Consider the following 14037-nt stretch of genomic DNA (forward strand, 5'->3'; position numbering starts at 1 on the left):
CTTCACAGTGTTTTAATCCTACGTATGAGGAGATCAAAATGAATACAAGCACATTTTAAGGTTAGAGAACGCCTTCTCTGATAAATTAGTCCCTTTGTAGATCTCAAAATTGAATTAAAATACAGTGCTCAGTCATATTTCAGGCCAAACTGTTACATTTACATTAAAGGTACAGGGCTGAAGCATTATGATGTGCGATTCAGTACTTGGCACAGTTCACGTGGAGTTCAGAATGGTTTTCTCTGCCTTTATCGTGCTTTATGGGGCAGATTTCTAAATTGCATTTCTTAGTTTATGTTAATGTCCTTCACAGAGACCTGGTGGTCTGGATGCCCCTATGCACACACGTGTTCTTCCCATTAATGTTAATGGGAGTCAGAACCAAGCAACGGGAGATAAATGTTCTCTCAAATACCTTCTGACCTTCCCTAAAGTAACAGGATTGCTAACTTCTGTGAACATATGGACCAGATAAAACTCATATTTCTTCCCCTCACCCCCATCTCATCTATAAGAATAACACAAGAATCAGAGAACCTCTGCAGAAAAACTGACTGCAGTAGAGCATCACCAGCCAAGGCCAGAAACAGCTCAACTTCTACACAGATGAGCTCCCTCTGGTGGGGACCATTGTACTGTGACCTCAGGGCTCATTCCTACAGGTCTCCGCCTTCCTCTTTCTCTTCCAGCCCTGCTCTTTTTCTTTCCCCATCTATTAGGCAATTTCAGTTTTAAAGTATTCAATATGTCTCAGCAAAACAGGTGGCCATACACTGATCCTGTAATATGTCCCTCTAAGTCCTGTCCATAAGTCCACTAAAACTCTCCTGAAAATGCCATTACATCCTGTTTCCCAACCTTCATATCCCATCTTTAGGATCCTCTCGTAATAATAATACATACTTAATATTTTTCCTTATATTGACTCACTTCTTTACTTAAATATATTTTAAAAGGAGATTTTTTAAAAATCATTGTCATGAATGGAAAACTAGACTTTTCCTAGTACACATTGTAAGAAGCAAATAAATTACTAAAATTTAAAAAAATCAGTAAAATAACAGTAAGACTATCTCTTATACTATACTTGGAAAATCACCATTTACATTTTACTAGAAATCTAGAAATAAAGTATTTAATCTCTTAAAATAGGTAGAAGTTCCTGCCTCAGCAACATTTATATCCACCTAAAACATGGGATAACCATGGCATATTTCATAATTGGTGTATGGAATGTTTTGTGCCATCATTCAGTACAAGACAAGCAGCAGAGAATCTTCTGGATGGTTGGTCCTGGGACCACTCCTATTGCTGGGATATGAACTCTGATGGGAATTAGAGGACATTCCTTTTTGCTCACTATCTTTTTTAAAGAATTTAATTAATTAATTATTTACTTTTGAGAGAGAGAGAGTGCGCACACCCAAGAACGGGGCGGGGGGCAGAGGGAGAGGAGAGGGAGAGAATCCCAAGCAGGCTCGACGCTCAGCTCAGCACAGAGCACTCAGCTCAGAGCAGACCCCTACCTGGGGCTCAATCCCACATCTCTGAGATCATGACCTGAGCCGAAATCAAGACTCGGCTACGTAACTGACTGAGCTGCCCAGGCGCCCCTCTGTCCACTATCTTGAGAGGTAAGGAAATCAAGGCTTACGAGAAGGATGTTGATCAAACACAGGACATAACTTGTAACTCCATGTAGAAATATCCCACTGTCAGCAATATAGAACAGCAAAAAACGGTTTCTAGGCTTAGTTGTTTATAATCTTTCACACTCTCGGGCATTTTTTTTCTTTTTTCTTTTTTTTTTTTTTTTTGTGTGTGTGTGGTAGGCTCACTTCTCTTTGCTAATTACTCTAATAGGTTGGTGATGGTAACTTCATAAATGTTCATTTCAATAAGATTTAGAATGTATGTATAGCCATTTTATTAAAATACAAGCAACAACAACCAAACAACTACTAATATTTCCTAAGTGCCAGACACTATGTTAAGCACTTAACGTGGATTATTGCAGTCATCAAAACAACCCTAAGCAGTTGGCATACTGTTATCCCCACACAGGTTAATAGTGTAGTCCAAAGTCACAGAGCGAGTGAGAGAAATGAGATCCAAAGCCAGATCTTTCTGCCTCAAGCTCAGTCTCTTAATCACTGCTTAAGATGGCTGCCTAGTATTCTCTCATATCTCCCTAACTAGCAAATAATCTATAATCAGGTACCAGCTCTGCCATTAACCAGCTCTGAAACCTTGGGATTCCTCCTGGTCCTAGCTGATCTCTATTTCCTTTTGCAGCTGAGAAAGCCATACATTAGCAAAGACCTCTAGCTGGAATTTTGATTTATAAATATTATCTAACCTCTTTTTTCCTCTGCCCTGTGAAATAGAGTGAACATATAGTCCTATGCCCATGCTACTGCTCTGAGTGATTCATTAACAGACTGAAACAGTGGAGTTAATCTAAATACAGGTTTAGGGGCGCCTGGGTGGCACAGCGGTTAAGCGTCTGCCTTCGGCTCAGGGCGTGATCCCGGCGTTATGGGATCGGGCCCCACATCAGGCTCCTCCACTATGAGCCTGCTTCTTCCTCTCCCACTCCCCCTGCTTGTGTTCCCTCTCTCTCTGGCTGTCTCTATCCTGTCGAAAAATAAATAAAATCTTAAAAAAAAATAAATAAATAAATAAATACAGGTTTACTTCTGACTCCTGCCTTTCCAGCTTTTTTATACACAGAGATGTTTACAATAGAAAGGCTTACCCAAATGGTAGTATTTTTCCACCTTCTAAGGACCCCAAAATACGCAATTAGGTAATTTTTGGCTTTTTCTTTAAAATAAAATTGGGATATATAAAATAGATAGATATTTTTATTTTTCTTAGGCTATCTTACTTCACAAAGGGAGCCACAAATGGGCAAGAAGGAAATAATACTATGTGACCCATCTACTACGTCGGTTATAGAAAAATACTTATTTTATAAAAATCTATTATACGAAAAAAAGCTGAATTAACAAGATTTCCTGGCGCAGTAAACAGAACCAAGCAGAATGCACAATCAGGATTCCTGGGCTAACATCCGTCTTCCACTACTGGTAACCTTGAGAAGGTCACCAACATGAGTCTTATCTCCTCAGTCAGATCATCCATTGCCAAGATCTCCTCAACTCAAAAATTCTATGACTTGACAAGACAGAAAGTAATAGAAATGCAAATAAAATGTAAATTAAAAACTCATCCTTTGCAATTTAGTGCTTTCAGCCCATCCCATCAACCTGGTGTTAGAACAGACTCACATCATGTGCTGTGCTAAAAGCAATAAAGGAATTTCTGTCATATACTATAAAGCACCCAGACTAAGGTATGTGGAAAATTTTATTTCCTTAAAACTGAGAGGGTTGGCAGGGTGACGAAAGCAAAGCACAGAGGTGATCAAATCCCTTTATTGGTGTAATAATCCATATCCCTATCTCTGAATTACCAGGGCAGCTCTTTTAAAAATAGCCAATGTCATTGTTTAAACAATGTTTGCTAAAAATAGTATTCAAGTCATGGGTTTTTAATTTGTTAGCACAGTGTTCCTAGACATGAATTTCAAATCTACAGAGACTTGAAAGAAATTTAATTAAAGGATTGAAGATAACATTAGTTACAATAGTATAATAGATACAATGGCTGTAATTCTCAAAATTGTATTGGATGATTCTGAAATAAGATAGCTTTTCAATCATATTCATTACCAGCAGTTCTCTAAGAATCGTTAATCGTATAATGTTTGGCATGATGTATTAATTTAGCAACACAGTGATAACTGTACATATTAATATGAATGATGCCTCTTCTATAGATTGCAGTATTAGAAATGAGGACATGTATATCAATGTACGTGTTCTCTGGGTTATCATTACCTTTTACTACCAAGTTTCCAGTACTGCTAGCAGTTCCGAAATGGTTAGTGGCTATACAGGTATAACTTCCAGCATCTGACTTCGTCACATTGACAATTTTGAGGCTTCCATCTTCAGAAATGGTAATTCTGAAATTAAAACAAATAAACCAAAACAGTAAGCTTATCTCATATGACAAATTGAAAATGATGTCTGTCATTCTGTCATCTTTCAAACTACAAATCATGGCTATATCACTTGACGGTCACATCTTTTTCAGGGTATTTGTCTATATACACATAAATATAATTAGGACATGTGACTTATTTAGGACTTTTAACACTTTTCTCGCTAGAATGGTCTCAACATTCTCTTGGCATAAATATTGGAAATACTAGGAAATAGATAGGTTGTAACCATTCTCTGTCCTTGGCAGCCCTAATCACTTTATGCATAGGGAAGGTTCATTGTTGATTACCATTAGTCTTAACACTGCAGAGGTATAAGAAAAAAAAAATCTCTTGATTGGCCACTTGACACATTTTCATTGAAAATTTTTCTTCTGTCAGTTAAGAGTCTGCCTTCAGCTCAGGTCATGATTCCAGGGTTCTGGGATCCAGCCCTGAGTCAGGTTCTCTGCTCAGCGGGGACCCTGCTTCTCCCTCTCCCTCTGCCTGCCACTCTCCCTCCTTGTGAGCTCTCTCTCTCTCTCTCTCCTCCCCATTCTCTCTCTGTCAAATAAATAAATAAATAAAAATCGTTAAAAAAAGTTTTCTTCTAGGGGGTGGCTTAAGTTAAATGAGTTATTATTAAGCATATTTATTTCTGACATGTCAGACAACACATTTTCAATGAGATGCAAGAAATGAATTAAAAAAAATATCCCACAACATAGTATGACTTTGGCAGAACAGCAAACGTGGATGGCACATCTCAGGGCCCACAATTAGGAACAAATCTACTACCTGGGAAGGAAACACTTGCACTGACAGACACAAAAGTGGAACAGGGAGGATTCTAGAGAACCCCATCTTCAACATGAATATTGCAGAAGAGGAAGGTGTAGAGATGGGTAGGACATGCAGCCTGGCTTGGACACCAGATAGAGAAATAAAAAAAAACAGACACAGATGGCTCATTTAAGATTACTGTCTGCTGAACCTCTACTCTATCCTTCAAATTTACCCACCTCTTTCTATCTCTTCTGCTCTCCCCTTCCCACCTGGCCTGTCACCAGCCTCTTAAATGATCTGCCTATTTTTACTCTTGTCCCTTAAATGCATTCTTTGGTCAGTGGTCAGACGGCGTTTTAAAATATAGATCAGATTACATCACTGCTCAGGCTTAAAAATCCTTCTTTGCACCCCACTGACCTCGATAAATTCGACAAGGCTTGATGGATCTGGCCTTTGCCTTTCTCTAGACTACTTGATTTCATTCTCATCTTTCTACCCTTCAATGAACTATAGTTACACTGGCCTTTTGCACGTCCCTACAGTGTTTGGGACCCTTTCCCACCTCAGGTCCTCTCTACCTGCTGTTCTGCCTGCCTTGACATCAGGACATAGCTACCTCCCTCTCACGACCTCACCTTAGGGGCAGCGCTTTTCTTATGACTCATATTTCTAAAGTGGATGTTTTATTTTGTTATTCCCTTTTCTTGCAGCCACTTTAATTTTTTCCTATCAAACACAACCTAGAAATTTTGCTAACTTGTTAGCTATCCTACTTACTACCTGGCATATGAGTTTTTCTGAGGGCACTGACCACGTTTATCTTACGACTTAATCTCCAGGAACTAGTACCTAGGATGACACATAGTAGATGCCCTGTACGTGTCTGCTAAGTGACTGAGTGAAGAAGTAAATAAATACATATCCTAAGAGAAAAATCAAGAATATAGGAATTCAGAGGGGCTAAACCACTGAGCACTAGTGATAGCCTTAAGAGAGTCTTTGACAAATATTGGAAATAAGGGGTCTAGGCTGGTCACAGCTTCACTTAATAGAATTTTTGGCTAATCATTTTAAGACCACAGGTGAAGATTTAAATATGCCGGTTTGCAAACGTGGTATATACTTTTCATGAAGGCTCTTTGGGATGGAGAAGCTACAAATTTCCCTCTCACTCATTCCCGGTTTTTTGACTCAGGCTGATGAGACAGGATGACCTTATTCATCCTCTTATTATCCTCTACAAAGGATATTGGAATCAGAAGGATGGGCGTTCAAATACCAGTTCCGTCAGCTCCAGCTGTGTGATCAGAGGCAATCTGCTTAACTTTCTGAGTTTTAGTTTCCTCATCTATAAAATGGAGCTAACAATACGGGTCGGGTAAGTTGTTAGTAAGAATTAGGTAAGATAAGGTCAGTGAAATTTCCAGCACATTTCCTGGTATTTACTAGGTAGTAGTAAAAATTTCAGCCTTAAAACTGTGTCCTCTTATTTAGTTATTTGTTCACATGGAAAAAATGGGACACCATTCTCTGAACATAATTTCTCTTAACATAGTAATTAAATCAGTCTGCTTTTTGCACCTCAACTATTACGTCTGACAATCCGAAGTCAATATACAAATTAACTGAGTCCTCCCACACAGTATATAAGATGCAGACAAGGAGGCCCTTTGTTCATTCACACCATAATACACACATAACAGTTGCTCAGTAAAGACCATATGATGCCCCATTAGCCCAAGAGCAGATGTACTGATAAAAATAGTGTGGTAATTAAACCCTAATTCCCTCAATAATCACAAAAATAACTTTAGAGGAGTTAATCATATTTCTATTTATAAAATAATTCTCTGGAAATTGTAAAATGCTGGCATATGAGAACTCAATCAGGAAGGTGACATTTGTGTTTTGTATATAGAGTCATTTTCCATGAGGTAACATAGGTTTGGGGCATATTAAACACTGAGGGGTGAGCTGATTCTTTCAAAACACAAAGGCCTATTAATAGTTTATACCATTTAAAGTGGTATTATAATTTCTAAAACCTAAAGCCGTTGCCTGTATCATACTGTTTAATGCCAACAGGATATGAATAAGGAAACAAGTAAAGGTTTTGTCATCAGATGACCTCGTAATAGCCTAGACTCTGATACTTGCTAAGTGTATGACCTGGCCTAATTTCTCATGCCCTAAGGCAGGGCTTCTCAGCCTTGGCACTACTGATATTTTGGACCATATAATTCTTTGTCCTGTGAGGTTATTTAGCCGCATCTCTGTCCCCTATGCACTGGGCTCCATTCACTTGTCCTCTCTTTCCAAGTTGTGACAATCAAAAATATCTCCAAATATGGCCAAATGTTTCCTGGGGGCAAAATCATCCCCAACAGAGAACTACTGGGTCTACATCAGTTTTTATTCTTTTAATATCACTGGTTACTATGATGATTATCTTCCACAATGAGATAAGATACATGAAAGGTTCTCTTAATTGTAAAGTGCTGTATTAATGTTTTTTCTCATTTTCCACTGTCATTCCCATCCCGTTATCCTTAATGATGGTAACTACATTGCACAAAAGGCACCCAACATATTGTTGCTATCCAGCTGTGGGACCCAGCTAGCTCTACACAATCTCTCTCAAGGCTCTCTTTGCCCCTTACCCTCAAAGCTTCCTTATCCAATTTCCTTTAAGCTTTGTGAAATGACAAGGTAATTTTACAAACTGCTGTACTACTGATTTTTAAGATTTCAGCGCCTGACATTGGTAAGTGTTTTAATCTTCCCATTTTTTTTTTTTTAACAAAGAGATAAGAACTAGGCCTCCAAGGCTTGAATTCCAGACATTGGAAAAGGTGAGAGAGGAGGATAATCTGTAGAAGGGGTCATTTTTAGTAGCTGTCATTGAATTACATTATATTTCTCTGACTGTTTATTTTTCCTAGGTATAATCCAAATGTGGGTAGAACATGGAGTTTAGTGAAATTCAACCAATTTCTTATCCAACCAATATAACGTACTGATTAAGAACATAAGCTCTGTGGGCGCCTAGGTGGCTCAGTTGGTTGGGTGTCCAACTCTTGGTTTCAGCTCAGGTCATTATCTTAGGATTGTGAAATCGAGCCCCATGTTGAGCTCTGTGCTGGGTGTGGAGTTTGCTTAAGACTCTCCCTCTCTGTCTGCCCCTCCTTCTGCTTGAGTGCTCTCTCTCTCTTTCTCTCTCTCTCTCTAAAATAAATAAATGAATCTTAAAAAGGAAAAACCATAAACTCTAGAACTATACTATCTAGGCACAAATCAGACTCGTGCCACTTATGAGCCATGTGAGGAACATCTTTGCATGCAAATTTCCTTATTTGAGGTAATGGAATAATAAAAGTAACTATATTTCACAAGGTGTTGTAAAGATGTGCACTGCTGAGATCGGTGCCTAGCACATGAAATGCACGATATAAGCACATTAGCCAAATATTCTATTAACCAAAGTTCCGTACCCTCCTAAATCTATTATTTCAGATATTAATAAAGGATTCTGTTAAGGTTAAGACCACTATCAAGTAGTTCTGTCCTTCTGAAATCCTGTAACACATTATTATGCTTAATGAAGCATATGGGTAACATCAAGTAGCTATAGAAGGGGGATGAAAAATCGGGCTCTCTTATTCATAGATATCCACTAAACACCTCCTGTACACTGGGCCTATATAAACCAGGAGGACCTTAGATAATTACATACCTAGAAATGATGTCAGTGTGTTTTATACCATAATGCATACATTTCTATAAATGCATACTAGAAATGGCATTACTTTTGCCAGTGAGGCTTCTGTTTCCCATGCTGTTCATAGAATAAAGAAAGGCAAGGACCAAGGCCTGGCCAATCAGGAGATCCTACTCCCCTGTCTGCAGTGATTGATTTATGGATAGGCATGTTACCAAAACCAGGAGCTATTTGAGGAAACAATCTCTTTCTATTTATTACTACATTTGGAGATGGAAATCTAGAACTGTTAGCAGTCATCTTACCTGCCATAGACAGCATGCCTTAAAGAAACCAACTGAAGATAAGCAGAGCCCAGGAGACAGAGAGAGAGGAGACAACTTAAGATCTCTTTGAGACCCTGTTTCTGTCCATGGCTAAGCCAACAGCTTCCTTTGGATGCCCCATAGGGCAATAATTTAAGACATTAGAAATTTGGTTTTAATCCCTTGCAATGGGAAGAGTCCAATATCTTAGGGAAATTAGTGAACTTGTTCAGGAGATAGTGGTAGTGAAAGTGGAGAGGAGCAAGGAGTTCTCCAGATCATTCTTTGATGGCTACTTCTGCAGAACTTGTTGCCAAAAGACTGATTAACTCAATTATGGAGGAATGACCATGGATTTCTGGGTCTGGAAAAACTGACCTCATCTTCCTTCATACACAGCTGTGCCATATACTTTTGGCTATTTATTTCTACAGATAAAGGGCTAAATTAAATTACAATGACTTGTTGCTTTGAATTTATGGGATTTTTATAAGTGGGGATTTAGTATAAGGTTAGCATTTATCTTGGGGTGCTAATTTCCACTAACTCAAGAAACTTTAGAAACATAACTCAACACTAGTATTTGCTTCCTTTCAGTTGAATTCTATCCCAACTTAGAAAAAATTTTTCAACTAATATTTTTACATTCACTTTTTCCCATGAATATAGTGCCTGAATCCAAGGATAGTTGTATTTTCACGTTTGTTTCTTGATGAGACTTCAAAGTTTCTATTTCATTTTAGTTTTCCCATTTCAGTCTACTGACTGACCCGTAGCTATTAGCTTGGTATTGAACTCTGAGCTCCTTCTAATACTCATGAATAGTGATCAAGTTAGATAAAAGGAATTGAAAATGTAAATCTGTTCCTGGCTTAGAACATGTTAGCCCTGACCTACCTGTAGGCTCTTTTTAAATCATTGATAGTATCAGAGAAAAGTCAAAAATGATAAAGCAGCAAGTAGTAAAAATAAAGGTGTGACATAGGACTTAATTTTCCCTACATGAAAAAAAGGTCATCTAATTCACAACATAGTAAATTGCCCGTTGCAAAGAGAATAGTTATTCCTCCACTTCATTTAGAGATTTCAGATCCATAGAGAATAGGAACCTACCTGGAATTATGAGATAAATTGAATCTTTCTTTCTTAATATGAGGCTCTGGGTTATAGCCATTGAAGAGCTGACCTTGTCAGTCCTATTAATCAAAACCAGTCTGGGGACACTGGACCTTTAAAAATGCTGATCTTTCCTTTTTGGGGGCTTTAGTAACAGATGACAAAAGCTGCCAAGTCCACAATATTCTATCACCCTAAAGAGAAGGGTTATCCCCAAATGGTGACCTATGATTGTCTGAGCAGTTCTACGTGGAAGCCCAACTACTGGTGAGAGAAGCAGCGCATCCTCACCTGTCTGGAAATGCTTTCCTTATAAGTAAAACCATTGAGAGTACAACCTAGAAGATTAGTTCTTCCCTTCTGCAAAGGGAGGTATTATGGATTAATAATTTCTTTTCAACAAACAAACAATGGAAATTTCAAATTGTTAACTTTTAAATCATCTTTAATAGTGTTAGATCAGGGATAGCATAAATCACTTAAAATCATGCATAATTAAATAAATCTCAAAGGGCCATAACAGGCTTCTCCTTTCTCTAATACATGATGAATTCAAGAAAACATGTTTGCCATTTAAAAGCCCGAACAGGAAAGCACAGACTTACACATTACGAAAGAGGTTAACATTCCTGGAGGGCTAAAATATATTCTAAAACTTCAGACATGGTTAATATAAATACTGCTACTTCTCAACCCAAGCAAACTGACAGTGTGGTAGAGATGTCACAGGACTCCTGACCCCAGGGGCCACCAGCAAGGTACTAGAATGAGGGCAATGAAGTCAGACGTCCCCAAACCAGGGGTCACCCTACCTTATGAGACAGTACAGGGCTAGGCACATGTCAGCTAGGCCCTCATTATAAAATCAGAGAAAGGATTGCCTAGTTACGGATGTGTGTGCTTCATTCTGCACTGAGTTGCCTTTTAATCCAAATAATTGGGAGATTTCATGTAAAAACCTATTCCCGGCTAGTTGTGACCAATGGGACAATAGGATCATACCATAACACATCCCTGTAGGGCACCAATGAGCTGGAGGGGAGAAGAAGTAGCTCCTTTAAGCAGCCGGTAGACCTTCTAGCTCCTACCCTGGCTCTAAGAGCTCACCAATATCTCTACCCCATTCCTGTGGGCTTTTGAGATCACTTTAGATTGCTTTAAACCATTACCCTGTGCTGCGGATATGGAACAGGGCTTTTGGGTAGCCTTTAGGCTGTAGACCACATTTTCCTCCCTCTTGGATTCTCCCCACCCCAGACATACCTCACTGAGAGACCAAAGCAATGGAGTAAGAAGGGGAATAGGGCATTATAGTAGTTTTGTAGGGCTGCCATAGCAAAGTGCCACAAACTGGGTGGCTTAAAAAGCCAGTAGTTCTGGAGACTATAAGTCTGAAATCAAGGTGCTAGAAGGATTGTTTTCTTTTGGGAATCTCAGAAGGAGAATCCTTCTTTGCCTTTCTACCTTCTGGTAACAGTCATCGGTCCTTGACATTCCTTAGTTTATAGATGCATAACTTGAATTCTTGTCTCTATTATCACATGGTGTCATTCCTGTTGTTTCTTGACATCATCTTCCCTCTGTGCATGCGTCTTTATCCAAATTTCCCTCTTCTTACAAGGACACCAGGAACTGGATTAGGACCCACTTGAATCTAGTTTGAATTCATCTTAACTCATTTACATCTGCAAGGCCTTATTTCCAAATAAGGCCACATTCTAAGGTTCCTGGTAGACATGAACTTTAGGAGGACACTAACCTTTAAGATGTCAAGAGAGGAAACCCACCATGACTGTTGTTCTGGGTTGAGCCAGAACCTACTTTAATAGCAAAGTCTACTTTGTGTTCCTTAGAGGATGGGGAAGGGGCATAACGCAGGAGTGTGTCTGATTCCATGGGCCTAGCACCACTGATCATGCTCACTCATCAATAACCTTTCCTTCCTCATGGGGCCTGGCCCCATGTTCCAAAAGTAGCTACATTTCAAAAGACTGGAAATTATTGCTCTTTAGGTGGTATACTAACAATCAAATGTAGAGTACGAAGAAATGTTTTGGTGTGGTAATGGATAATGTATTAAAGTATAAAAAGTCCAATAGGAAAATAAAAATTAGGGCTGCCTGCAATTTCAATTTCTTCTTTAATCGACCCAATTTCCTAATTTGTTGGACTAAAGTAGATCTTCCATTCAATCGTCTTTTGGTTGTTGTTATTGTGGCCAATTAATATTTATTTTGATATTAAATTGTAGCCAACATTAGGTAGAGAAGACCTATACCAAAATGGCAACATATGGTTTTCTAAGTAGTTCTTTATAGTAGCTGAACTGTTTGTGAGAGATGCAGCGTATTTACCTGTCCTTCAGGCAACAGCAATACAACACAGTTCTAGAACACAACACCCATAAAACGGTCAAAACTTCGAAGGAGTGGAGAAGTGGCAATGAAGAGACAGAGATAAAGATTTGTATATTCAACCTATCAACTGGAGAATTAGCCTGTGCCCAACAGAGGTGAAGACATTTAGACTTGGTAGAGCTATTACTGGATTTGCGCCAGTTGAGAACTAAGAAAAGCCTGGAAGATGAACTGGCATTGGTGTGCTGTAGACAATAGCAAAACAAACAAACAAACAAAAAACACCAATACTTTGCTCTTAAGGAAAAAAAAAAAAACCCAAAACCATTTGTTTTGGTTTGAATTTGGCTATCTATTTTAATAAAATTCAAAGGCATTTTTGCTTTGGTAATTGTTAATTTTATGTGCCAGCTTGACTGGGCTAAGGGATGTTCAAATAGCTGATAAAGCATTATTTCTCTGAGTCTTGAAGGTGTTGCTGAAAGAGCTTAGCACTGGAGTTGGTAGACTACGTAAAGAAGATTGCCCTCGCCAATGCAGATGAGTATCATCCAGTCCTTTGAGGGCTTGAAGAGAATGGAAAGGAAGAGGAAGGTGAATTTGCTTTCTCTGTTTTAGCTAGGATATCCATCTTCTCCGGCTTTGGATATGAGCACTCTTAGTTCTTGGACCTTTGGACTCATCTGCGTCCCTGGTTCACAGGCCTTGGGAATCACTCTAAACCATACCACTGGCTTTTCTGGGTCTTCAACTTGTAGACAGCAGGTCATAGGACTTCTTGGCCTCCAGAGTTGTGTAAGCCAATTCCTATAACAAATATTTTCTTATATATCCTATTGGTTCTGTTTCTCAGAAGAATCCTGACCAATACAACGTTTAACTGGGATTTGCCTGAGTTTACATATTGAATTTTAAAAGAGACATGGAAATTCTCAGCCTCATTGGAGAGAGGGATTTATCCTGATTTATAGAAAGAAAGATTGTTTTGTGGTAATGTGCAGTTTATAAAGAGTCAATTTAGAGCCCTAGAAGATGGCTTTTCTGTTCATCTTGAGAAAAGACGATGTTTCAGATTACGAATTTAGATGAAGGTCAGTGGGAAGATACTTACTTCAAGGGCAGTTTCAGGCCAACCTATCATTGATCTTTCTGTGTAGTCTCTGTGGCAGCAATAGACATTGCTATTGAACAGACACCTTGGTGACAAAGTTCCCTTAGAGATAATTTGCTTTCTGTCGTAAGATTTGAGTTTAATAAACCACGGAACAACCTGTGCGTTTCAGTCTGCTTGAAGAACAACCAGAAGTTCAGAGCCTATTGCCCTTGCCTCCAGCACTGTTCAAAAGAGAAAATAAACTTGTGTTTGCTTAACCTGGTTTGATCCAAGTCTAACTTCCTCTGAACAATAGTTTTAAAAGCTCTGTAAAAATAACCTGGAAGGGACTATCCTCCCAGGTATAGATGAGTGTTTAGATCACAGAGTTAATCCTGGAGTTAATTTTAATTACTCTTTGGGACACAGTGCATGGATAGATGTGGGAAATAGTTTTCTTGGGCAGATACAACTTTGAGGTTTTATTTATTGACACTGTAAGCAACAAATACCCAAAGCACCATGTTTTGGGAAGAAAGAAATAAAGGACATGTTTTTATCTAAAATGTGTTTCTTAAATTGCTACCTTTACCTTATGCAGGATCTCT

General features: G+C 38.7%; 1 protein-coding gene across 7 annotated transcripts in view; it reads right to left on the reverse strand.

Moving 5' to 3' along the window:
- CNTN4 (contactin 4) overlaps positions 1-14037 on the reverse strand; it is an 877388-nt gene that overhangs the window by 68334 nt on the left and 795017 nt on the right. For all 7 annotated transcript variants that reach the window (XM_087866847.1, XM_087866849.1, XM_087866848.1 and 4 more), the window contains one exon: positions 3906-4033. In XM_087866847.1, coding sequence (XP_087722973.1) covers positions 3906-4033 — 128 coding nt within the window. The remainder of the gene's footprint in view (positions 1-3905; positions 4034-14037) is intronic.

The sequence above is a fragment of the Ursus americanus genome, chromosome 14 (genome assembly GCF_024610735.1).
Source record: "Ursus americanus isolate L20-20 chromosome 14, mUrsAme1.1.p, whole genome shotgun sequence".
NCBI lineage: Eukaryota > Metazoa > Chordata > Mammalia > Carnivora > Ursidae > Ursus > Ursus americanus.